This window comes from Paramormyrops kingsleyae, chromosome 11 (genome assembly GCF_048594095.1).
Source record: "Paramormyrops kingsleyae isolate MSU_618 chromosome 11, PKINGS_0.4, whole genome shotgun sequence".
Taxonomy (NCBI): Eukaryota; Metazoa; Chordata; class Actinopteri; order Osteoglossiformes; family Mormyridae; genus Paramormyrops; species Paramormyrops kingsleyae.
In genome coordinates, this window is record NC_132807.1 from 16,517,637 (window position 1) to 16,542,081 (window position 24,445).

A 24,445-nucleotide genomic window follows, 5' to 3' on the forward strand; every position below is an offset into this window, starting at 1 on the left:
TGGGGAAGTTATTATTTTTCTGGGTCTGGGAAAGTTGCCATTACTCTGACACTGGGGAAGTTACAATTACTCTGTAATAGGTGATGCAGCATAGCTAAGAAGCGTTGACTATGTGCATCTTCATGGTTGGAACAATCTGCTGGTTGAACATGTGAGGCTCCCCTATCTGATCTCCATTTGAGGGGAAAAATACCAAACAGAACAGATCAGAGAGCCTGGCAGTGCCAACCTGTTTCCTGTGGGGAAGCATTCAACTCTCTGCAGTAAAAAATAGATTGAGAAAATTAGGTCTTTAATTTGTGGGCCATAGGAGCTGAGTGCATCGAATGGGATGGGCTTGAAGATCTCATGCAGACGGGCTTGGATTTTCCATGGAAGCAATGCACATTTCTGGACAAGACAATGTATACTCTATTAATCCCTGACGGAGATTCCTTATGCATTATACTATAGTATATGCATTATTCATATTGCTGTTTTATGATATTTTAACGGAATGTTGGACATCAGATTAATAATTCAGTAATGACACATTTAGCTTGACCACAAACACAAATGAACTTAATGCTAATGGGGGATGATGTGAATCTAGCAAAATGGTTCCTTTACGTGGCACCATATGTGTGTTGAAGATGCATGCTATTCAAAATAGCATTGTTTATGTCCTGTGAATAAGATTCCAGTAAAGATCACGTATTACACATATTGTGAAAAACAAACAAACAAACAAACAAATAAATAGATAATAATAATAATAATAATAATAGTAACAATAATAATAATAATACATTTGTTGGTGGTATAATTGCATTTTAAAAAACAGCACTGGACTTCACAGTAACAAAATCAGAATCAGCTTTATTGTCATTCAAACCACTTGACATGATTAGAACGAAACACAGATGGGTTGCTTCCTGGCGTGTCGTGTAGCTGGGGGTGGGGGGGGGGGGGGGGGGGGGGGGGGGAGTGGCTCACTGGGAGGAGGCACTTTGGTGTCTGATGGCAGCAGGCAGGAATGATGACCAGTAGTGCCTTTTAGAACCCTGTGCTGGAATGAGCCGCTGGGTAAATGTGCTCTAGAGCACACAGTTAAATATATATCTGTTAAAGCAGATGATGCATCACAGCTCTGGTTGAGAAGACTGTCTACTAGATATCCGGTGTTGGATGGCAACAAAAATTCCTTATGTTAAACACAGAAAAAAACAGAAGTACTGCTAATTGGTCTCAAGGCTGCTCAAAATAAGTTTTACAACCTCAACCTCAGTGGTCTTCCTACTCACCTTAACACAGTGGTCAGAGATCTTGGTGTTCTGGTTGATTCAGATTTATGTTTCAATGCTCACATAAGAAGTATTACTAGAACTGTGTTCTACCATCTACAGAACATAGCCAAGTTTTGGAAGATGCTCTCCTTTCAAGATGTGGAAAAACTAATACATGTCTTTATAACTTCCAGAATGGACTACTGTAATGCCCTCTTTTCTGGTTGCCCATCTGGATCCTTACATAAACTTTAGCTAGTAGAAAATGCAGAAGCCAGAGTTCTTACAGACATAAAAAAATGGTCATATTAGTTCTGTTCTATGCTCCCTTCACTGGCTTCCAATTAAGTCTCGGATTAACTATAAAACACTGCTATTAACTTAAAAAGCACTGAATGGCCTTGCACCAGAATTCATTAGAGATCTACTGGCCTCTTACAATCCTCCTTGCCTCCTTAGATCTCAAGAAGTAGGATATCTATTAGTACATAGAGTAGAAAGTACTACAGCAGGCTGCAGAGCATTCTCTTATAGAGCTCCTCAGCTGTGGAATAGTCTTCCAGTGGATGTGCAAGATTCAGGCTCACTCTCAATGTTCAAGTCTAGACTAAAAACACACTTATTTAGTCTAGCTTTTAGGGACTCTAGTTCTAGCTCTAGCTAACTGCTCGCTCCCAGTTAGACCTGCAGTGCGAGGTGTGGAGCAGGGTGGGGATCGGTCCCATTGGTTTGGATGAACTGAACTGTCAGTGCTGTCACTCTAGCTTCACACCTCCTTGTGGAATTGGAGTGCTGACGTTTCAGGGACTCCCCATGCCTGCGTTCCCACTTGTCTCTCCCTCCTACTTATGCTACCATAGCTATATGTTCCAGAGCTTACAGATTGCACTCGCCTAACTGTTTGCTCTGTCTCTAGTCTTCCATGCTTTAGCTAACTGCACATTTTATTTCCTCTACCCCTCCTGGGTGATGCTACCTGGAGATCCCAAATTATAAAGATATTCTGCCTACCCTGCTGCCTGCGACATCTCCAATACTTGTGGTGTCTTTCCGACTTGCTCGCCCTTCTGCCTGTGGGGTCTCTCCTGAACGCCCTGCTGCTGTACCGCTGCTCGTCCTGCCATCAGAAGCAGCACCAGCACCTGCCTGCCATCACCTGCCTGCCCCCCACCTTTGAGACTCAGATGTTAAAATTGGGACAGTGTGAACTGGAACTTTCTATCTTGCTCATCTGACTTCCTCTGCCGCCCCCTGGAGGATGGGCTCCCCCTTTGAGTCTGGTTCCTTCCAAGGTTTCTTCCTTCTAGGGAGTTTTTTCTTGCCACTGTCACCTCTGACTTGCTCACTGGGGGCTTTGGGCAGGGATGCTGTAAAGCACTTTGAGACAATGTAATGTGAAAATGTGCTATCCAGATAAAATTGAATTGAATTGAATAGCGCCACCCACCCCCTCCACCCCCCGACACATATGGGTTGAATTGTTCACAATGTTGTTCAGTTTTGCCAACTTCCTTTTCTATCCCATTGCACCCAGTGGGTTTGGGGTCAGTCCTTTGATAGAGCTGGCCTTCCTGAGGAGTTTGGCTGAACTGATGCCAAGAGTTTAGCTTCTCACACCATGCGCGCTATTGCTGGAACCGCCATTTATCGTTTGATCCATCCTGCTTTTTAATAGCTGCTGGACAATCTGACGCCATTCACCGAAATAAGCATTTAGTAGTCTGTGGTCTGCACCAGTGTTTCCCCACCTGGTTCTCGAGGACCCCCAGACTGTCCACATTTTTGCTCCCTCCCAACTTCCATGGAGTGCTCTGGGGTCCCCAAGGATTGGATTGGGAAACGCTGGTACTGTCTACCCAATGAAAGGCTGTGTGACCCACGGGTTTGAGAACCTACGGCACGTTTCCTCTCAGTAGTACCAGATCTATGACAGCAGATGCTTTTTGATGATTGTGGGCTGGATACAATCCATCACAAACCTCCAGCTCCCCCCCTTAGCTGTATCTGTTGTATCCTGTCTTGTTGCCATGGTTTTCAGGAAGTTAATGCAGAAATACCTTATGCTGGTTAGTTGGATTTTTACTAGATTGCACAAACTTGTACAATAATTAAACCAGAAGCTAAATGCTATGTAGGCTGGGCTAAACGTTGTGTTTATTTGTTGAATGAACCAGGTCTCTTTATGCAAAGTAATACTGCACTTGCACATGACTAGATGTAGAATATAGAAGATATCAAATATTATTTTCATTCATGCATGTATTCAGCTGAACACTTACACCCAATGCCCACAGTAGTATTATTATTAGGTGTCCCTGCATGTTACCAGGTAGGACCCCCCCGAATCACTGCGGGGCTTGGTGAGTGAGTTGTGTGTTCAGTGAAGCCTTTCTGCTCGCCACTGTTAACTGCTTTTTTTTTGCACTTTGTGACCTTCCTGTTAGCTTTAACCGGTCTGGCCATTCTCCTCTGACCTCTCTCATTAACAGCGAGTTTTTACCCACAGTACTGTGGCTGCCTGCGTGCCTATTGCACCATCCTTTATAAACTCTAGACACTGTAGTATATGAAATTCAAAGGAAGGCAACAGTATCTGATTGGCTTGAATCACCAACGACCATACTACATTTAAAAATGATTGAGATCTAGCATTTAAGCCAGCCGAACAGTAAGTGAACCTTCTGAGTTTGTCTGTGTGTGTATGTATTTGACTGCAGTCATATACTTGTTTGTAATATGTCACATTGGACAAAAGCATTTGGTAAAAAAAAAATAAAAAGAAATGTACATTTATGGGTAAGACCATTTTATGGATCCACCCCACTATATTTCCATATATTGTCGACACCTCCAGAGGGATTTGAGATTTAGTGCAATAAAAACGTAAATACTGAGTGCACTATACAGTTGAGATGTAGTCCCAGCTGGGCACCTCATAGGAGGAGAATATGTGGCAGGGTAGCAGATCATTGTAATTCCCAAAACCAAATCACTGGACAGATGTGTGGAGGTTATTGTTGACAGCATAGCATCTGACTGTAAATCCCAAAAATAAAACTCTGACATGTGGGTTGGGCAAGAGGTTGCGTTAGACTTTCTCACACATAATTTTTTCACGGACAGGGTCGTAACAATTCCATCAATTTCTCCTTAGCTGAGGGATTTATTTAAAGGTGTTTCACAGAATCCCATTTAAAGGTTTCATTAGTTAAGGAAAAACGTTTACTGCATCGAAAGACATTTCACGGCAATAAAATTGTAGTTTCCATAGTTAGCGTTTGCATGTTTGCTCGCCCTCACGCCTGCTCATGATACCTGGTATTGCCTCCAGTGTTAATTTCATTGACAAAAATGTTGACGAGAATATGTTGACGAAGGTTTTTGCGTAACAATAATTAAAACAAAAACGTGATTTAAATATGCGTTTCATGACAATGACGAAATGAAACATGCTATTCGTCTGACGAATATAAATAACATTGTGAAAGCCGGATTTTGTCCCCACGCATTCCTTATCTGAGGAAAATGTGGATTGTTCTCCCTGCTGTATTGTGTTCACTACGAGTAAGTACTTTACCCTCGACTAAGAACAACTGAGTGGAGCATATAGCCAGGGGCGCCGTAAGGGGGAGGAAAGCTAGGACGATTCCGAGGGCCCCTGAGTGACAGGGGCCGTAAAAAATTAGGAAAATAACTGGATTGGTTTGGACTGGGGGGCCTAATATGATATGCTTTCATGGGGCCCAAAATCTCTAGCAACGCCCCTGCATATAGCGATAATCTTTGTTGAATGGTTGACGACAAGCACCGGCGTTCTGACGAGTTGAGCTACCTATCTAGACGTGCTATCGAGCCTTTCCGCGCATGTACAGTTCCACCGTTTTGGGATTAGGGTTAGTTTTTAGGGGTTAGGGTAAGGGCCTTAGGGTTACGGTTACGGTTTAGGGTTACGGTTAGGGCTATCGATTAGCACTTCGGTAGCCTAACTCGACAGAACACCGGCGCTAACTAGTTAGATAACTGGGAAAAGAGAAGCAGTGGAGGGAAAATCGAGCAGACAGAATCATTGTTGTATTTCAGTTATATTAAATATATTTTCGTATGTGTCTGCATATTTCTGCATCAGAAAATTTGTTCCATAACCGATGTACTTCTAATATTGCCTATGCCCAGGGTGAAACTTGCCGGTTTCACCTCTGACACTGTGAAATCGTTATCCAATTTCCGGTGTACAAATATGACGACACAAGCAAAAAGGTAGTCATTAATTTATGAAAGGTAATTGATCGAGGTACAAAAATAATTTAATCTACTTCCACTATTTTTTGTACCACTACTTCTATCTTTTTTCCAGGCTCTTCCAACACTTGTGGAGTCAGCAAGTTTAACGGTATAAAATAATGAGGTCATGAATGTGAGATTGAAGACAAGACTAGACAATAGCTAATATGCATACTCACCACCACCTGGACAGTGGTGTGAATTACTTAAATTTACGGTAGATCGCCCTCAGTGTTCTAATCTTTCAAAATTAAGATTTTTATGTCATTGTTAAAAATATTCCATCAATGACGGAATATATTCGGTGACCTCAGGATTCAGGTTATCGCAATATGCGGCAGGGAAGCAGCTCCTTGTAATTCTCAAAACCAAAAATCTCTTACTTGTGGTTACATGTTTATTCACTCTTATTTGCCATTAGATGTATTTTTTACTTGTGGTTTCATATTTGTTTTCTTTTACTAGGGGCTACATTTTTGTTTTCTCTTGCTTGTGGTTCCATGTTTGTTTTGCCTTACATGGGCTACATCTTTGTTTTGTTTTACTTGCGGTTCCACATTTGTTTTCGCTTACTTAGGGCTACAGATTTGTTTTGTCAGTAACACTTTACTTGATGGGGCACAAATATAGTATTATACTATTACTTATTTATTAATTAACCACAAATTAAGTCTTACTTACGTATTGCTCTCATGTTAATTCATCATTAATAAATCGTAGCGCGTGTTTTATCTCAAGCAGTTACTATATTTGTTATTATATCAGTTAATTCTGTAAACCTTTGTGAACTGTTGAAGGGACTACTAAGGAACTACTGAAGGAACAAGAATGAATAACACAAGTGAAATACTGATCTCCTGTTTGTTAATCTCTGTTTATTAACAGACAATTTTTGTGTGTCATCCTTATGTCATTAGAGTGGATATTGATAAAATATTTTTAGATAATTCATGTTTTGGAAAGGAATGTTTTACCTTCTTATGTAATATTTAATTGATATAAGAAATAATTTAAACAGTCTATGAAAATTAGCCTCACTGTATTGTTTCTACTTAGATAATCTTCTCCCCTACTTTTCCTATAATGTATTACATATTAGTGTATTTACTGCATTATCTGGGTATTATACATTGTATGTGATATTGGAACAAAATCCCCGAATGATATATAAAACAAAAACATTCTTGTGACAAATGGTAGGTAGTCATTAGTCAGTTTTCTTTTACATTTTCTAATATATCTGCTGGAATTAAGGACCTGAGAACACAGATCATATTGGTTCAATGGCCCCAACTGACCCCAGTAATCTGCTATTTCCTGCTTGCAGATGAAGGAACCTCAGGTTACTCAAACCCCTCACAGGAGGCAGGGGCTTTGGCTGGTTCTGTGCACCCATTCGCTCGATTGCTCCTGGGAGATGGGGATGCTTTTCCAGGAATTCACACAGGTCCACCAGGGGCAGCAGAGAGCACAAGAGTACAGCCAGCGTTCTCATCCATATTGACTCTTATGGCCAGCTCAGGCAAAAAGTCCCAGGCCTTAGTTCAATCTTCTCCGATCATATCTAACAATGGGTCCAATAATCCCAAAAGTGAAACAGAGCCGTTCTCCTCTGCACCTGCTGCCACCAGCAACTTCTCTTCAAGCTCAGGTTTGATTACCACCATGCATGACCAATATGTGTCTGTACCACAGCCAGAACCAAAGTAGTTGCTCAGCATCATTACAGTATGCATTATTTCATTGATCCTTCATATGAAGACTGTCATTGCCATTGTCGTCGTCATCGTCTCCGTCATCACCATCATTGTCATCATCCTCAACCATCATCGTCTTGACTATCATCTTCTTTGTTATCATCATCATCGTCATCATCGTCGTCTTCAACTGCAACAAAGTTCACGCTAGCATTAACCATGTGGCTGCTCTCTTGCCCAAATGCAAGTCTGCCAACAGTAGCTATAAAAACTTAATTCTCTTTAAAATCTGACATTTCATTCAAATCCAGTTTATCCACTGTACTCCATACCCGCACCGTTTCAGATTATATGACAGGGGGCCATTCTACCAAAACTTTAACCAGTGAGACACAGCCTACACTAACTGGACAACCATTATTAAAAAGTGCCTTAGATACCCAAAAATCCACAGAATTTTCTACTACAGCTTCCAATGGGTCACCATTTAAAGCTACTGGAGTTTCTTTTGTTTCCTACCAAACTTTTGTTTGTGTTCTGTCAGCTGCAATGAATGTAGCATCATCAGCTGTAAACCACTACCAGCAAATTCACAAGGGAGTCTAAAATCCACACACTCTGTAAAGCATAAAGATAAAGGAAGCACACTAGGCCATTTCTCATCCAGCAAAGACAAGGCGGGTAAATCTGCAGTACATACAGTATCTGTTTCTTTCACTCTGATAGTGACAGAGGTCAGCAACTATGTACAAATGATCTCTCCCAGCACTTCTCCACCCGCCCTGAAAGATGCTGCAAGCACAGAGCAAACATCAGGACCTGTCTCATCCCCATTACTAATTTTGACTAAGCTGTGCAATGCACATTACTGTTTCATATTAAGCACACAGTTCCTATCAAGAAACCCTCTGAATAATTAATGACTACATCCAGTTGCAACTTCTATGCCACCATCTCTTTCTGATGATACCTTTCATGCCACTTCTGTCAGTGATGTAACCTTAGAATTGGCTTCAGTGGTCCCATACAGTGGGTCCACAAGCACATCTGTGGCATATTCCATCCTTTTTCTTAAGGGTTTAACGATACAGTCTACCCATGATTCCGTTTGACAGACGATTCGGTGCTCACGGTTTGATACACTCACAATGTAGTCAACAAAATAAGACTGAAAACAAACTAAGACCCACAGTTGTTATGTATTTCCTTTAGGCATGTACATTTACCAAAAAATCCATTTTCAAAGCAATTATTTTTTTTTTGCCGTTTTTTTCCCCTTATTCTGCAGACTGCGGTGCAAAATGCAAAAATAAAATCTCAAAGTATAATGAAGATTATGCCTATTGCTTCTCCTTGAATTAACATTAATAAATGATTTTGTGCCACGGTGCAGTGTAAGGAATATATATCTCAGACATATCAAAATAAGTCTTTCGGCCACTTGAAATTTTTACCAAGCATCATCAAGACCAGAGCCTTTCATGTCTTCTGATCCTGGAACACTTTCAGTGGCTGATGTGATAGACAACATAAATTCAACAGCAAAGGCAACAACAACAAAGCCTTTTGGTCCATGCATCTAGGATTGAGTATTTCACCATTCACCACAAGTGGACTTGACTCTGTTTCTCCTATAAGAAGTTCTACATCAATCCAAGTATTAACCACAGAAGGAAAGGGAAGCAGGAACTTCTTTGAGCCCCACCACTACCTTACACACTGCACTGTCAAAATCACAACTATGTCTCTTGAATCAACTGATGAGTCCATAGCCTCAGCCTTCAATTAACTGTCTCCCTTTCATCAGTAAGAAAGGAAACAGAGCATCCCACTTCAGAAACATCATCTGGTGAAGCTCATGTCATCATTGTGACCTTGCTTGACACTCCAACACATGTGCTCTCATTCCAAGCTCATGCAACTAAACCGTTATGGTCAAGACCCTCCTTGTCCACTCATGACTCACCAGTATCCCCAGTCAGATTCATTTGACTTCTGGGGACAATGTCTAGTCCTTCGGTATCTTTAGGTTTGACATCATCTGCTTTTAAGATTCTGCCTGACATGCTCTCATCCAGAACCATGATGTCCACTGTAGGTGCCACTGTGAATGTTACTCCCTTTCTCATTACAGAGGAGTCATCAAGGGATGACTTGTCTACAGCTGCAGCCCCTCGAGATAGAGATGCACTAGAGAATGTGACTAGTGCATTAGATGGTCAATTAGGGAATGCTACAGCACCAGAGAAAGTTAAAAGCACGTCCAGAAAGGCATCATCTACAGCAGTCATGAAGGCCACTCAGGGCACGAATGGCATGCCTCAGCTTATGACAATAACCAACACAACCGTGGCCTTAACCACAAGAGTCCCAAGGACCCCAATCACCACAACAAAGCTGAGCAATGCCCGTCAAACGACTATGAGCATGGTTGAGACGACAACTTCAGAAAAGACCGGAGCCTTTGGCAAACAATCAACAACTGCCCTGACCACAACGGTGGCTGCTGCTACCCAAACGCTCAAGATCCCAGCATTTAGACTAACCACAACTTCTGCTCGTAGTACCTCTACAACTGAAGTTTCTCCACTGCAGTGCAACGTTACGGAGGCTTTCTGGTTGAAAACAGGTATTGGAGACCATTATCATTTGTAAGGTATTTCTTGCATTCCAAATGTTAATATAGTTTTGCACAGATACAATGTCAAAATGATCCATTTTTTAAATGACTGATGCCACATTGTGGCAAAGGTTAACTGAAGACCTTAGCGTTAACCAGAATTCTTCCATGGGTAGAGTGTTATAACATGTGATGTCCATGTGATGTTAGGTGTCTATTCCTCTCATATTCTACTGTTCACTTGCAGTTCTGTCAGTACACCCAAGGAGAAACCGTCTGGATAACATACTGAAACAGAACCTCCCAAAAGGCCTTACACAGGCACTGCGGAAAGCTTTCAACAGCAGCACGATTCGTGTCCAGGTCAGCAAGTTTCTGCATGACATCAGACATGGAAGTTAATTATACTTTTTTGTGGGGGGGGGGGGGGGGGGGTGTGATAAACATATGTCCCTCAGGCAAGGTTACTTCATACTTTAGACACTTCTTATCTTCAAATTCAAATTCATTAAATTCATGTATGGTGAATTTTAAATCAGTCAGACTTGGCTTTATACACCAAGTACTTTCAGAAGTAGAAGCTTGTTTGATGTTGAGTATTAAGGACAGGACAGGAAATATGTGGTGAGTACACAGTTACAGTGTGTATAGTAAGGACAGGAAATATGTGGTGCGTACACAGTTACAGTGTGTATAGTAAGGACAGGATACATGCAGTACGTACACAGTAACAATGCATGTAGTAAGGACAGGAAATATGTGGTGCGTACACAGTTACAATGTGTATAGTAAGGACAGGAAATATGTGGCGTGTACACAGTTACAGTGTGTATAGTAAGGACAGGAAATATGCGGTGTGTAGACAGTAACAGTGCGTATAGTAAGGACAGGAAACATGCGGTGTGTAGACAGTAACAGAGCATATAGTAAGGACAGGAAACATGCGAAGTGTAGACAGTAACAGAGCATATAGTAAGGACAGGAAACATGCGGTGTGTAGACAGTAACAGAGCATATAGTAAGGACAGGAAACATGCGGTGTGTAGACAGTAACAGAGCATATAGTAAGGCCAGGAAACATGCGGTGTGTAGACAGTAACAGAGCGTATAGTAAGGACAGGAAACATGCGGTGTGTAGACAGTAACAGAGCATATAGTAAGGCCAGGAAACATGCGGTGTGTAGACAGTAACAGAGCGTATAGTAAGGACAGGAAACATGCGGTGTGTAGACAGTAACAGAGCATATAGTAAGGCCAGGAAACATGCGGTGTGTAGACAGTAACAGAGCGTATAGTAAGGACAGGAAACATGCGGTGTGTAGACAGTAACAGAGCATATAGTAAGGCCAGGAAACATGCGGTGTGTAGACAGTAACAGAGCGTATAGTAAGGACAGGAAACATGCAGTGTGTAGACAGTAACAGAGCATATAGTAAGGACAGGAAACTTGTCTTATTTGATGGCCTCAGATTACCTGGTGGAAAGTCATTCAGCATAGGGGAAATATGCAAACTCCATACAGATAGAGAAGAGTGGAGGCAGGATTTAAACTCCCAAGCATGACGTTAGGGGGTTAAGTTTCCAGATGAAACAATGATCTTGGACTCAGGAGAGGTGTCTGGGTTTGGTGCCGATGGTTTGAATGCTTCCAGTGTTTCGCATGAATGTTCCTAGTGTTGCACTTCTCATTATTCAACTGTCTTATTGGCTTTGTTGGAAGATGTCAAGCATGTTTAGATTTGAAGCTGGGCATTCATCAGAAGCTCAGAAAAGCTGCACTTATGCCTAGGCAACTCCTTGAGAGCAGTTTGTTTGTAATGTGCTATCTGCAACACATTCGTGTCGCTTTGGACAAAGACTTTTGTTGAATAAAATAAACGTAATGTAAAAATAAAAATTTAATTTCAGAATCATTTCGATTTGTGTATATCATATAGTATACCATATAGTATATCATAGTACTGGTTGTTCTGAACGCTAGAAAAACCATCAGCTGTTAAGAGGTCTCTCTACTCTCTCATTGCCAATATAGAAATGGGAATGTCTTTCTCATACAGCTTGGCCCTTAGGAAAGATGTAGATTGCAAAGAAAATTATATGCATTTTAATTATAGTACTGAAACTTTTTAAAAGGAATAGAGAGAATCCATGGTAATGAATATATGACACTGAATCCATTGAAATGCAGTGGTGGGCCTTAGCATTAATGCGGGGCTTGATGAAATGCAGTTTCTCAGTAAAGGCGGAATCAGGCAGCAGTGGTAGCAGCGCTGCAATGAAGAGCCTCTTCATGGTTCTGACTGCAGGCCTGATTGTTGGGAGGTGCTACAGAGTCACAGCCGCTTCTGGGGTGGTCTCACACTAAGGACACTGGATGGTGATTGAAGTCGAGGTTGATAGTACGTTTCTGTTTGCCTCTCTATGATATTTATCATGATATTGTTGACTGGCTTATATTTCGTAAATGATTCTGTGTCCTGCTTAAAAAGGCGTGGTGACTCAGTGACTGGCACTGTAGGGTTGTGGGTTCCGATCCCAGCCTGGCCCTAAGAGTGCAGCATATTGGTGATGTATAAACACAGCACAGAATGTGCCTGTGACCTTCCGTGTCCTCCTGCAGCTGGAGAACCTGACGGGCACCTCCAACGTGACAGTGGCGTACTCGGTGGGCAGCGGCAGCACGGTCTTCATGACCTCCGTGGTGATCGAGGCCCTCGCCGTGTACGGGATTGACAAGTTGATGACTGACATCCGGCAGTTCGTGCCTTTGGTGCAATCCCTTTCCATACCTGTCGCCCCCTGGAGGCCCAGCCCTGCCATTTCACTTCAGCTCAAAACAGGTGATGCTCAGGAAACTCCAAGCCATCACTGCAAGGGCCGTGACTTTGTTTCATTTGTGAGCGGCTCAGTCTTTGGTGCTGCTTTGATATATACAGTACTGTGCAAAAGTCTTAGGCAGTCAAGAGAAATGCTTAAACCTATTTATCTGTGTACTTTTGCTAATATCAAAAATACAATTTGTCGTTAGAACATATGCAAGTTAAGACTAACACAATAAAAACTAGCAAGAATTTCTTCTGCTCTCCAAAAAGTTCCTGATATCTAGTTGGATGGCTAGATGAACGCCGCTTCAGTTCCCAAGCATCTCCTCAGGGGCACCTCAGCCATTCCATGTGTTTATTAAATTTCACTACCAGCTCATTTAATTAATTAATTAGTTTAAAAAAAGTCAATGAGATATTCATTAGCTATATGAGTTGTGCTAGTGGTATATGCTGGATTGATTTTAGCAGTTTTGAAATGGCTAAGCTAACACACTTTGACAGGCATGACAGCAAAGTTATACCAACATGAAAATCATTTAAACATCATTTTCTCTGGCTGCTTAAGACTTTCGCACAGTACTGTGTATGAACAGACTTATGTGATACAGTTTACGTTGGTGTATTTTCATATTAAGCTTTCAGTAAACGTGTAAAATTAAATATGCATAATCACTGTGGGTGTATAAGAAATACTGGTAATATTTTACTTTAAGGCCACGTTTTTAGTCATTTCTATACACATTCATAACAAATAATAATGCATCCATAAAACGTATAAACATGGCTATAAATATTTATTAGATTATTAAAAAACATATTATAGCCGTGTGTTTTATGCATTGTGATTGCCTTATGAAGCTCTCATCTATATTGGACAATAGATACCTTTATAATGCCTTATAATGGTTAGTATAAGCATTAAGGATTCTTTGTACTGTATCTTTCACAATGGGCATGTAAGCAAACTTTCGATTTCGACTGCTATCTGTTCCGATGCAGTGCTGCGGTTTGTGGGCCCAGGAGAGAACATCAAGTCTTGCAGTTTCTCTCAGCTGATGGAACGGCGACTGGAACTTGCATTTGCAGAAGCGGAATCCAAAGTGCTGAATTCCAACAGCAAGCTGACTGTACAGGTAACGAGATTCTGCAGGGTGTCTCTGTATCGGACCTGCACCTCTGATCACTGGGATCCTTCAATGCCGGATGATCACAGTTTCTCTGTGGCTTATTTTTACACTTCCTTACGTAACATGATGTTTTCTGGTGGTGTGAATTTGTGTTTTGGATGTCAACCGATGGTAGCCAGCTTAGCAGATGAAGTGATACGGCACACCAAATATAATGGAGAAATTGTTTTATTGAGTAGATTTTCATACCAAACGCATTGTAATCGTTCTCATATGGTGCTGATACACAGATAGGAATTTGGAGCTTCATGTACATGAAAAACCACAATGAAACCCAAATTTCATTTGCACCTGTTTTGGCTGAGCTTGGTGTCTTTAATATTTTTGGTTATATTCCGTAACTTTGTCCAGAGTAAGCGGACAGTCTATCACTGGGCGTTCCCATGCTGACATGTGCTGCCGTGGGGGGGTTCTGGGTTAGATCCTGGGCTCCTCGCGAGCGCTGAGCTCCCCGGCTGTTTCCCTCATCTATGTGGTGTTGAACGGCAGCGTCCCTCTGAACGGCACTACCTCCAGCAGCCTCCTGAACCAGCTGACCGCCGAGATGGTTGGCTACTTCCTCCTCTTCCCCCCACTCATCATCGCGGAGCGTAAGTGGTTTTTATTCACGTGTCCCCATGAGGCCAGAGTCACTGGGGTGCAGGAGGTGACGCGGTTATGGGCTGGTGATCAGGATGGGAGCACATGGGATCGTTGGCTTTGTGATCAGTGTGACAGCAGCAGCCTCACAGCTGTATTCTCCAACACAGTGTTTCCCAGTCCGGTCCTCAGGGACCCACAGACAGTCCACATTTTTGCTCCCTCCCAACTCCCTGCCAGATAGTCCGGTAGCTGGGAGGAAGCAAAAATGTGGACTGTCTGCAAGTCACTGAGGACTGGATTGGGAAACACTGCCCTAACAGACCATCTGTGCTTTCATCTTTTATTTGTCTTATGAAATATGGGGGGAAATTCAGAACAACAGGCTGGCTTTACAACTAACTGGAACAAAAGCCTTGCATTTAGTCTAATGGGGTGGGGGGGGGCTTAGCTTTGTCTGACATAGAGAATCAGCCTCGTGTTATCAGAGGAGGATTCTAAACAAGACAGGAGGACTGTTAGCAGACTTACCTGGGTCTCTAGTGGCTTTTATCCCCCTTTTCTCTGTTTCTTTGCTTGAATAACGGGTTGGTAAATATGTGAATCAAAATAAGTGGCATATTTCATTTATACTGGTTAAAATAAGATGCAGGCAAATATGCCACACAGCAGAAGTTTGCTACGCCTGCACTTAATCCACTTATTAATGATGAATCTGTCAAGCTGTTATGTAAACACACGATGGAGTGGTGAAGGTAATTCTGCATTTCATGGCTCTGCTCTCTGCTTGTTCATTTGCTCAGTTAGAGACATTTCCCCCATATGTTGATATTTCCCACATCAAAGTCGACCGCAGAGGTGAATCGTTCACACTGAAGGCTCTCCGGTCCAGTGAAGTCACCCTGCAGGCCATATTACTCCTATGCTGGGCTGCGGTGGAGAGCATTTTATGTTTATTAAAGCTCTGCTTCACCTTTGGGGTACATCATAAACATTCAGAACGTTTTTTGATGATTTTTTTTTAAAGCTGTCCCCCTAACATGACCATCTGTGGCTGAAAGATACTGGCTGCCTGAGAGGTTCCCTGCTTGCAGTCAAACATGAGCTTATCAGCATCTTTCATGGCTGTGTGGGCAGTCAGAAGGCCCAGCGGTGCCTGGTCAGCACCAGCGCATGCTGTGCAGTTATGCTGCATTACAGTTATTTATTTAGCAGATACTTTTATCCAGAACGATATACATTTTTGAGAAAGTGGGCTCAGCCAGTCCTGGAGTAATTGGGAATTACAAGCCTTGCCCAAGGGCCCAACAATGACATCACTCTGCCAACCCTGGGATTTGAACCAGCATCTTTCTGGTCATGGGCACAGTGTCCTGAGCCACACAGCACATTAGAGCCCATGCCCCAGACACCAGCTTCTGTCCTGCGAGGGGGGTGTGACTTCCCACAACCCTCTCTCGGCGGTGATGAGTGGGTGACGTCGCCCTTCCCTACCTGAAGGGGGAGCCAGTCAGCATGCATTCTGGGGGAAGTGTGTACTGGTCTGTACAGTCCCCGCACTCACACGGCCTGGTGTATGGAGAGCCGACTGGTTGGAGAATTAGAAGAACGCGGTTTGACCTGACTTTGCGGGTCACTGCATGCCCATGCAGCACTGCACCTGGCAGACAGGCTTCTGCTGCCACTCTGAGCCGCAGCAGATAATGCGGAACCGAGAGCCTCGCTGCTGATGGCGAACGTGTCCTTCCCTTACAGCCCTGGAGTACCACAACCTCAACACGTCCACCGCCACCAGGGACTATTGGGTGATCACAGGTAATTCACATCATCACGATGTTTACATTACAGCGATACACAGAGTTACACATACATAATGCCAATGTGTTCAGATGTTTCAGAGCCCTCTCATATATTCACAGCTTACTGAGCTGTCAAAGCAGATTCTCAAAGTGTGGGAAACAGCAGTCTCCCCGTAGCGAGGCTGACCAGCAGGAATGTCCTCTACCCTCAATGGCGGTGTGCAAAGGCCAGCTTAGAAGCCAGTAAGATTTTATTACACAGCGCTCTGACCTTGGGTTTAGCTCTGGGACCATATGAAATAAGAGAGCATTCAGTACCTGGCATTATGGAATAAGAAGGAGGGAGATAAGGATGAGCCTTGTGTATCCCCTGCGATGGAGGGGGGTCCGGGCCAAGGCGTCCCCTGCCTCGGGCACTCTGATGCCTGTCAGAGGCTCCAGTCCCCTGTACTGTATGAGTGGCTGGAAGATGATGGATGCATGGAGAGATTCTTGAATTTTTCCAATGTTTCACAGTTTTTTTTTTAACTCACCGATTTCTTCTTTAGACTGTCTTGCTTCCACAAGCTTGATTATTTTTTTCTGTCTGACTTCGCCTTTCCCTGACTGAAGTGACCCGACCCCCCCGGGGGCACTCACCTGAATAATCTGTCAAGAAAATGTGCTTACGCTTGTATGTCGCCTGTTCCCAGCATACAAAATGTAAATAATAATAATAATAATAATAATAATAGTAATAATAACATATTTATTTCAGACTCAATTAGCATACGTATTTAGGGGGGGCACGGGGGGGGGACATGCATGTTGCCCCCCCCCCCCCCAGAACTGCCCCTGCTGTTATGTCAGTTTTGGGCTTTACACAATCAGGCAAGCAGCAACAGATGAGTGAATCTGTGGTGAAGAGCTGCTCTGAGATCTCTGCGCTGAGAATACAGCAGCTTTCTCCAAGCGACTGACCCTCGCATTGTGGTTCTGACCCACTTCCCGCTGACGATGTCAGACCTTAAATTAGACTGGATAGCAGCCTCCTTCTCCTGTCCCTGACTCTACTTATGCATTCTGGCCATTGACGGCTAATCTGGGTGCCCATCCATCCTCCTGCTTCAGCTCCAGACACAGGAAGGTGTGGCCGGGGTTGACTGTCACTGTGTCTCTGGCGCTCCTTTATGATGAGCACCCCCACCCCCCGCCCCCCATTCTGTACACTGCCCGCAGTCATCCAGGATGTGGACAACTCCTCCCTGGAGGGAAACTACCAAAGCTTTGCCAGCCTGATGGAACAGCGGCTCGCCGAGGTCTTCGTCATCACCAGGCAGCAAGGGACACGTTTCCGCCGGGCCACCACAGTGGGGGGCTACACCGTCCAGGTGGGACGGAGCACCGAGCCCCACGGCATCACCCGGTGGGGGGGCCCATCTTAGTGCCCTTGTCACTGATGTAAAGGCAGGAGCCCGAGTTGCAAGGATACTGTGGACCTGGGCCCCCCACCTCATACTGTGATTATGAATCAATGACAGGAGCAAAGACACTGAGCTCAGCTGCCCAGACAGACCTGTATCTGATATGTTCACATTCTGCTGAAATTAGCTAAATATTCTGTTGAACTGTGTGCGTCTAGCGGAAATGTAGTCTTTGTAATCATATTCGTTTTTCTTAAAGTGAAACTAGGACTAGTTGACTGCACACAGCTGTGTAAGCAAAAGGGCTGCATCTTGTTGCTTTAGATGGTGGGCATACGGCGAGTTCCTGGCTCGAAGAATCCTGCTGAGATGACCTACTACGTCCAGCTGAACGGCATCCCCATGCCTGGCACGTCCGCCGCCAAAATCCTCAACACGGTGGACTCGCAGACGATGGCCCTCACCCTGGGCTACTTCGTTCAGCTGCAAGCCGAACGTACGTGAACAGCGTGTGCGAACGGCACACGCAAATGATTTGTCTCAAACCAAAGGCTGTGCCTCTACAGCTTTCACGCGGCTTTTGAGGAAGACGGTTGACTCATTGAATGAGACTTGAATGTGCCGCTCCAGGTGGCCACATGCTGCTAGGATATCTTTCAGCAGAGAGCTGGTACCTCTGTATTGATATATTGAAAATACAGCTATATTGCTGCTTTCATACATTTTTGCTTGTTTAGTTGGATGCGTCTCTAAAATAATTTGGGTTACATGCACTCAGGGATGCCACCTGAATTCCTCTGCCTTGGTCCGTGTGTTTCTCATCCCTAAATCCTGCTCTTGCAGCAGCTTGTCATGCCTGATCTGTGGCTATCTTCCAGTTAGCATATGTGCAAAGCTCTCCTGTAAGCGGTTAGCGGCTGGATCGACTGATACCTCATGACATGGGCTTTAACAGCTGTGGTGAAGAACCCGCCAAATAACCTGTGGATCATCGCCGCCATCCTGGCACCCATTGCCGTGGTGACCGTGATCATCATCATCATCACCGCCGTGCTGTGCCGCAAGAACAAGGGCGACTTCAAGGCCGACACCATGGGCAACCTCAACCCCAGGAGCAAGGTGCCCCCCCGACGCCCCCCTAGATGTGCACGCCAATCAGATGCTCTGCCTTGATCTGGCTTGGCCCAGGAAGCAACTTTTAATGTGACTGATTTGCTCCCTTGTTTAGACGGCGTACCGGAGAGAGGCCAGTTACTACCACCAGGTAACGATACTCGCTGCTTGGCATCTACATGTAGTGCGAGAGTGAAAGCAGGACCTGGCTAGGCACTGCTACTTTCTGGATCTTTCACAACTGCTCTGTCTAGAGTAACTGGGGCAGTTCTTTAGACCCCACAAACTCAAGGGGAAATTTGGCTTTGATGTGAAAGCGCAGTCGTATTCTGTTTAGCATCACAGCACTATTTCCTAAAGAATTAGTGAGGAAGAGGAAGTTCATGCTGATCTATACTATTATATGCTGAGGTATACTATCACATACTGATCTAAAATATCATATACTGATCTATACTATCATATGCTGATCTATACTGCCATATGCTGATTCATAAAATCAAGGTGTTTATGTTATTATTCACACATGGTGGCTCTGAGAGGAGCACTGTTGACTCACATCTCCAGGACTGGTGTAGATTTGATGTCTTTAAACTGCCCATTGGGTGTGAGCTCTCTGATGTCCCTGCCATGTTTACTGCGCTCCTGCCTTGGAAAAGCCATTAGGGCAGATGGAAGGATAGATTGTTTAAATGATTATTATTATTCTGATGATGAACATTAATGCTGTATCTATTGGATTACACAGGGCGATGTGGAAGGTACAGTGCGTAGCACATTCCATGTGATTTTCCACACGAGTGTGTAGTGCAGTGAATGCACTGCATGTTGCACAAATGGGGTCAAATATTCCCAGGCTGGTGTTAAAAAATAGGTCAGTGCGGCGCCACCTTAAGTAGGGCTCCTTAGCGGCTGGTTGTATGCCTGTAGATCAGACGTGGCGCACTGGGAGCTGCGCTCACGCCCCCCGCCTGCCTGGCCACGCACCGACCCATGCCGCATGCTGCTACCACTGCACCTTGCTGGCACACTGATCTATACATCTCAATGACACACTGCTGCTCTACAGACTCCATACAGGACAAATGACCATGCAATGGCTGTTTATCGTAGTGACACAATTGAGTATCCGCTAATTAATCTCGTAGGTCTGACTGTCATAGTTTTCACAGATTTATCTCATGAGTCCAGATAAATAAATGGGTTTGCTTGTTATCGTGGAGTGTATTTATATATCTCTGTGAATTACAGGACTGCCATCACTGGCTCTGGTGTAAGTTAGCTATACTGTAGTTATAAATGAAGACGGGAGTGTGCAAGGAAGCTGGTGTCTTTTTAATGGTGATGTTGTTAAATGCCAGAGTCACCTTGGGGTCAGAAAGATGCTCAGTGATGGGCTGGCTGGGTTTTGCAAGCTCAGCACAGATACACAGCCGACCGCACCTCATCAGTCAGAGTGGGCCATTCAGATGTCAGCAGATGGGCACAGACTCATGCTATTGGCTTTAACATGTATATGTGTTAATGTCTGTGTGATAAGAATATGCATGTCTGTTCAGAGTTAAAGAATCAGCTGTTCCTCCAGAACTGGTCTGGCATTTTGCAGAGGACTGCCAATTCCACTGGATCCCATTTATTTCTCCAGTGCCTTTTGATGATCAACAAAGTTATCTTTAGGGTAATCCCATAAAGAACACTGGCAATGAATCCATCTCAGCCAAGCTGAAAATGGAACAGTTCAAAACCGCAAATTGGGAGGAGACAGCTGACATTGCTGTGGATGAATGAGAGGGAATCTCCAGCCATAGGTCCAGTAGTCATACTTCAAACCGATCATTGCGTGGAGAATTATGGCGGCAGGCAGCAGTTTGACCTGGAGCAAGGTTAATGACAGCATTCCTGTCACCATTCCCGGGGTGCATTCAGCAGAGTCAGCTTTCTGTCTGCGTCTCAGTGAGTGAGTGCGGCCGCATCCCAAAGGTAATTCCGGAATGAGGATCGACGAGGCCGCAAAAAATCCATGTATTGATTTCTCCTTTGCTGGGCGGCAAGTGAGTGTGAGCCGCAGTGTGAGTGTGAGCTATAGTGTGGGTGTGAGCTATAGTGTGAGCCAAAGTGTTAGTGTGGGTTACATTGCGAGTGTGAGCCACAGTGTGAGAGTGAGATATAGTGCGAGTGTAACCTATAGTATGATTCTGAGCCACAGTGCCACTGTGAGCTAAATGTGAGCCACAGTGCGAGGTTTAGCTACAGTGTGAGGTGCAGTTTTGATGTCAGCCACTGTGTTTGGCTCAGCATGAGGTCTGCATTTAAACATTTCTTATGGCACCCTGGGACAGCGTGATGCACAGACTTGCACCTGAATGGTGTTCTGTATTATGTGCAGTATATGTTTGTGCATGGAAAAGAAACTATGAAAACAGGCTGTTTGTATCCAAAAGTCCACTTTGCTTACTTCACTTTGGGCTCAGTATATTGGTACTGGAATATCTTATGTAAAAATCTGAGTTGAGATGCCAGGCAGTTTTGTATGTGAGACATCATGTAGTCATCAGTTTTCTTTACTAAGCAAGCAGAAAATACTGACCAGTGGTTGTTCTCCCTCACAGCCAGTACAAGGGTTTGACTATGCCAAGCAGCACCTTGGCCAACAGGGCGGCGATGAAGAGGCTCTCCCTGTTACCCAAGAGACGATGGTCCTGCCCCTTCCCATCCGGGATGCCCCACTCTCTCAGGAGAGGGGTATGCATCAAGATGGCACCACCTCCAAAAAGACCCTCTCCAGTGAGGTGCGCAAAAGGTACGGACCTCTGGCCAGTGGTAACCATACATGGTTTGGGCTGGTGTGAATCTCTAACTCTGTTCTAGTGTTAATTTCCATTAGAGAGTAGGATGTTTTATATCCATGATATGCACCAGGTCAAAAGTTAGCAGGCTTTAGGTTTAAGCAAAGTTAATAACAGCAATCATGTACCTGGTGTACCTAAGATAGTGTGCTGGGACAGGAAACATTCTGACCGTCTAAAATATAGTATATGGCTTTAACAAATGTTGCTTGTAATAGAGACTATTACACCTTTCAACACTGGTGTGGTGGAAGCTTGTGGAAAAGGAGGCTTGTACATCTTTTAGTTTTCCATTGGGGACTTTTTGGAAAAACAGTCCCAAATGCTGAATAATTCCCTGAAATGATTCCAAGAGAGGTGAGAGAGAAGCTTTGGGAGCCATTTAAGGGTGACGCTGAGGTTGTTGATGGCACATTGATGCTGTGACTGTAAACCATACTCAGAAACTCTGCATCCTACGCCTTGAACAGGCTGCATTTTCCTGATGGGTTCTTGTGTGGTGCAGTGCTCCCTCAATCTGGTGCAGTGCACCCTCAATCTAGTGCAGTGCTCCCTCAATCTGGTGCAGTGCTCCCTCAATCTAGCTGCTGTTAACTTAGGAAAGAGGATGCAGGAACTGCACCGTTGAACTGACATCCCATTTATAGGTGCTGAAGCTGTTAATCTCCCTGTGAATTTTTCATTATAGAGGAGATCCAGCTGAGCTGCTGGATTGTTGGTGAACCAGCAGCTCATGGGAATCATTTTCGCTCCAGGTTCAGGGCTGGAGGGTGTCGTTGGCTTTTCATTCAATTTTCATTCAGCTTAATTCATACAATGGATTATTAATGAAGTTAATGTTTTTTCTTTCTAAGAATGGATGATAAATTTATGATCAGAAAATTAATCAGTATCAAGTACAATCAAACATTGTTCCCAAATACTGTCAAGATAGAAAGGACAACACAATATTCCAGATGTGTCTGCTCAAACTGTAGCTATTTTGCAGTTTTAGGAACATGAATACTGCCTTTTAAATCATAACGTTATGGAATTGCAAATAGTCGGACAAAAATTCAATTTGCATTGACCACCGGAGTGACATTCCCTCCATTACAGCACACTCCCCATTACAGGTCACCCCCATTACAGCACACCCCCCCATTTCAGGTCACCCAATTACAGTATACCCCCCATTTCAGGTCACCCTATTACAGCACATCCCCCCATTACAGTACACCCACACTGCAGCAAACCCCCATTACAGCACACTCCGCATTACAGGTCACCCCCATTACAGCACACTCCGCATTACAGGTCACCCCCATTACAGTACACCGCCAATTATAGGTCACCCGCACTGCACTTCAGTACTCCCCCCATTACAGGTCACTCTCACTGCACTACAGTACTACCCCCATTACAGGTCACCCCCATTACAGCACACTCCGCATTACAGGTCACCCCCATTACAGCACACTCCGCATTACAGGTCACCCCCATTACAGTACACCCCCCATTTCAGGTCATCCTATTACGGCACACCCCCCCCCCCTCATTATGGCACATCCCCCCATTACAGTACACCCACACTGCAGCAAACCCCCATTACAGCATCCACCAATCACAGCAAACCTCCGCATAACACCACACTATCATCACAGGGCACCCCCCATTATACCACACCTCCCCATGACAGCACAAACCCCCATTACACCACACTACCAATTACAGGACAACCCCCCCCCCCCCCCCAATACAGCAAACCTTGCATTACCCCATTACATCACACTCCCATGACAGCACCTACCCCCATTACAGCACAACATCCATTACAGCACACCATCCATTACAGCACACCATCCATTACACCACACCATCCATTACACCACACCATCCATTACAGCACAACATGCATTACAGCACACCATCCATTACAGCACAACATCCATTACAGGACACCATCCATTACAGCACAACATGCATTACAGCACAACATCCATTACAGCACAACATCCATTACAGGACACCATCCATTACAGCACAACATGCATTACAGCACAACATCCATTACAGGACACCATCCATTACAGGACACCATCCATTACAGCACACCATCCATTACAGCACACCATCCATTACAGCACAACATCCATTACAGCACACCATCCATTACAGCACACCATCCATTACAGGACACCATCCATTACAGCACACCATCCATTACAGCACACCATCCATTACAGCACACCATCCATTACAGCACACCATCCATTACAGGACACCATCCATTACAGGACACCATCCATTACAGCACACCATCCATTACACCACACCATCCATTACAGCACACCATCCATTACAGCACACCATCCATTACAGGACACCATCCATTACAGGACACCATCCATTAAAGCACACCATCCATTACACCACACCATCCATTACAGGACACCATCCATTACAACACAACATCCATTACACCACACCATCCATTACAGGACACCATCCATTACAGCACACCATCCATTACAGCACACCATCCATTACAGGACACCATCCATTACAGGACACCATCCATTACAGCACACCATCCATTACAGCACACCATCCATTACAGCACACCATCCATTACAGCACAACATCCATTACAGCACAACATCCATTACAGCACACCATCCATTACAGGACACCCCTCACCATTACAGCACACCATCCATTACAGCACACCCCTCACATTACAGGACACCATCCATTACAGCACACCATCCATTACAGGACACCATCCATTACAGCACACCATCCATTACAGCACACCATCCATTACAGGACACCATCCATTACAGCACAC

The 24,445-nt window shown here is 44.3% G+C and overlaps 1 protein-coding gene across 4 annotated transcripts in view; it reads left to right on the forward strand.

Moving 5' to 3' along the window:
- LOC111847644 (UPF0606 protein KIAA1549L) overlaps positions 1 to 24,445 on the forward strand; it is a 55,201-nt gene that overhangs the window by 17,931 nt on the left and 12,825 nt on the right. For 3 of the 4 annotated variants that reach the window (XM_072718141.1, XM_072718140.1, XM_072718143.1), the window contains exons 2-13: positions 6,874 to 7,197; positions 9,378 to 9,872; positions 10,111 to 10,226; positions 12,484 to 12,703; positions 13,688 to 13,821; positions 14,297 to 14,465; positions 16,210 to 16,269; positions 17,472 to 17,623; positions 17,981 to 18,152; positions 18,612 to 18,775; positions 18,885 to 18,920; positions 21,379 to 21,569. In XM_072718141.1, coding sequence (XP_072574242.1) covers positions 6,874 to 7,197; positions 9,378 to 9,872; positions 10,111 to 10,226; positions 12,484 to 12,703; positions 13,688 to 13,821; positions 14,297 to 14,465; positions 16,210 to 16,269; positions 17,472 to 17,623; positions 17,981 to 18,152; positions 18,612 to 18,775; positions 18,885 to 18,920; positions 21,379 to 21,569 — 2,233 coding nt within the window. The remainder of the gene's footprint in view (positions 1 to 6,873; positions 7,198 to 9,377; positions 9,873 to 10,110; positions 10,227 to 12,483; positions 12,704 to 13,687; positions 13,822 to 14,296; positions 14,466 to 16,209; positions 16,270 to 17,471; positions 17,624 to 17,980; positions 18,153 to 18,611; positions 18,776 to 18,884; positions 18,921 to 21,378; positions 21,570 to 24,445) is intronic. The other variant, XM_072718142.1, reaches the window with a different exon arrangement.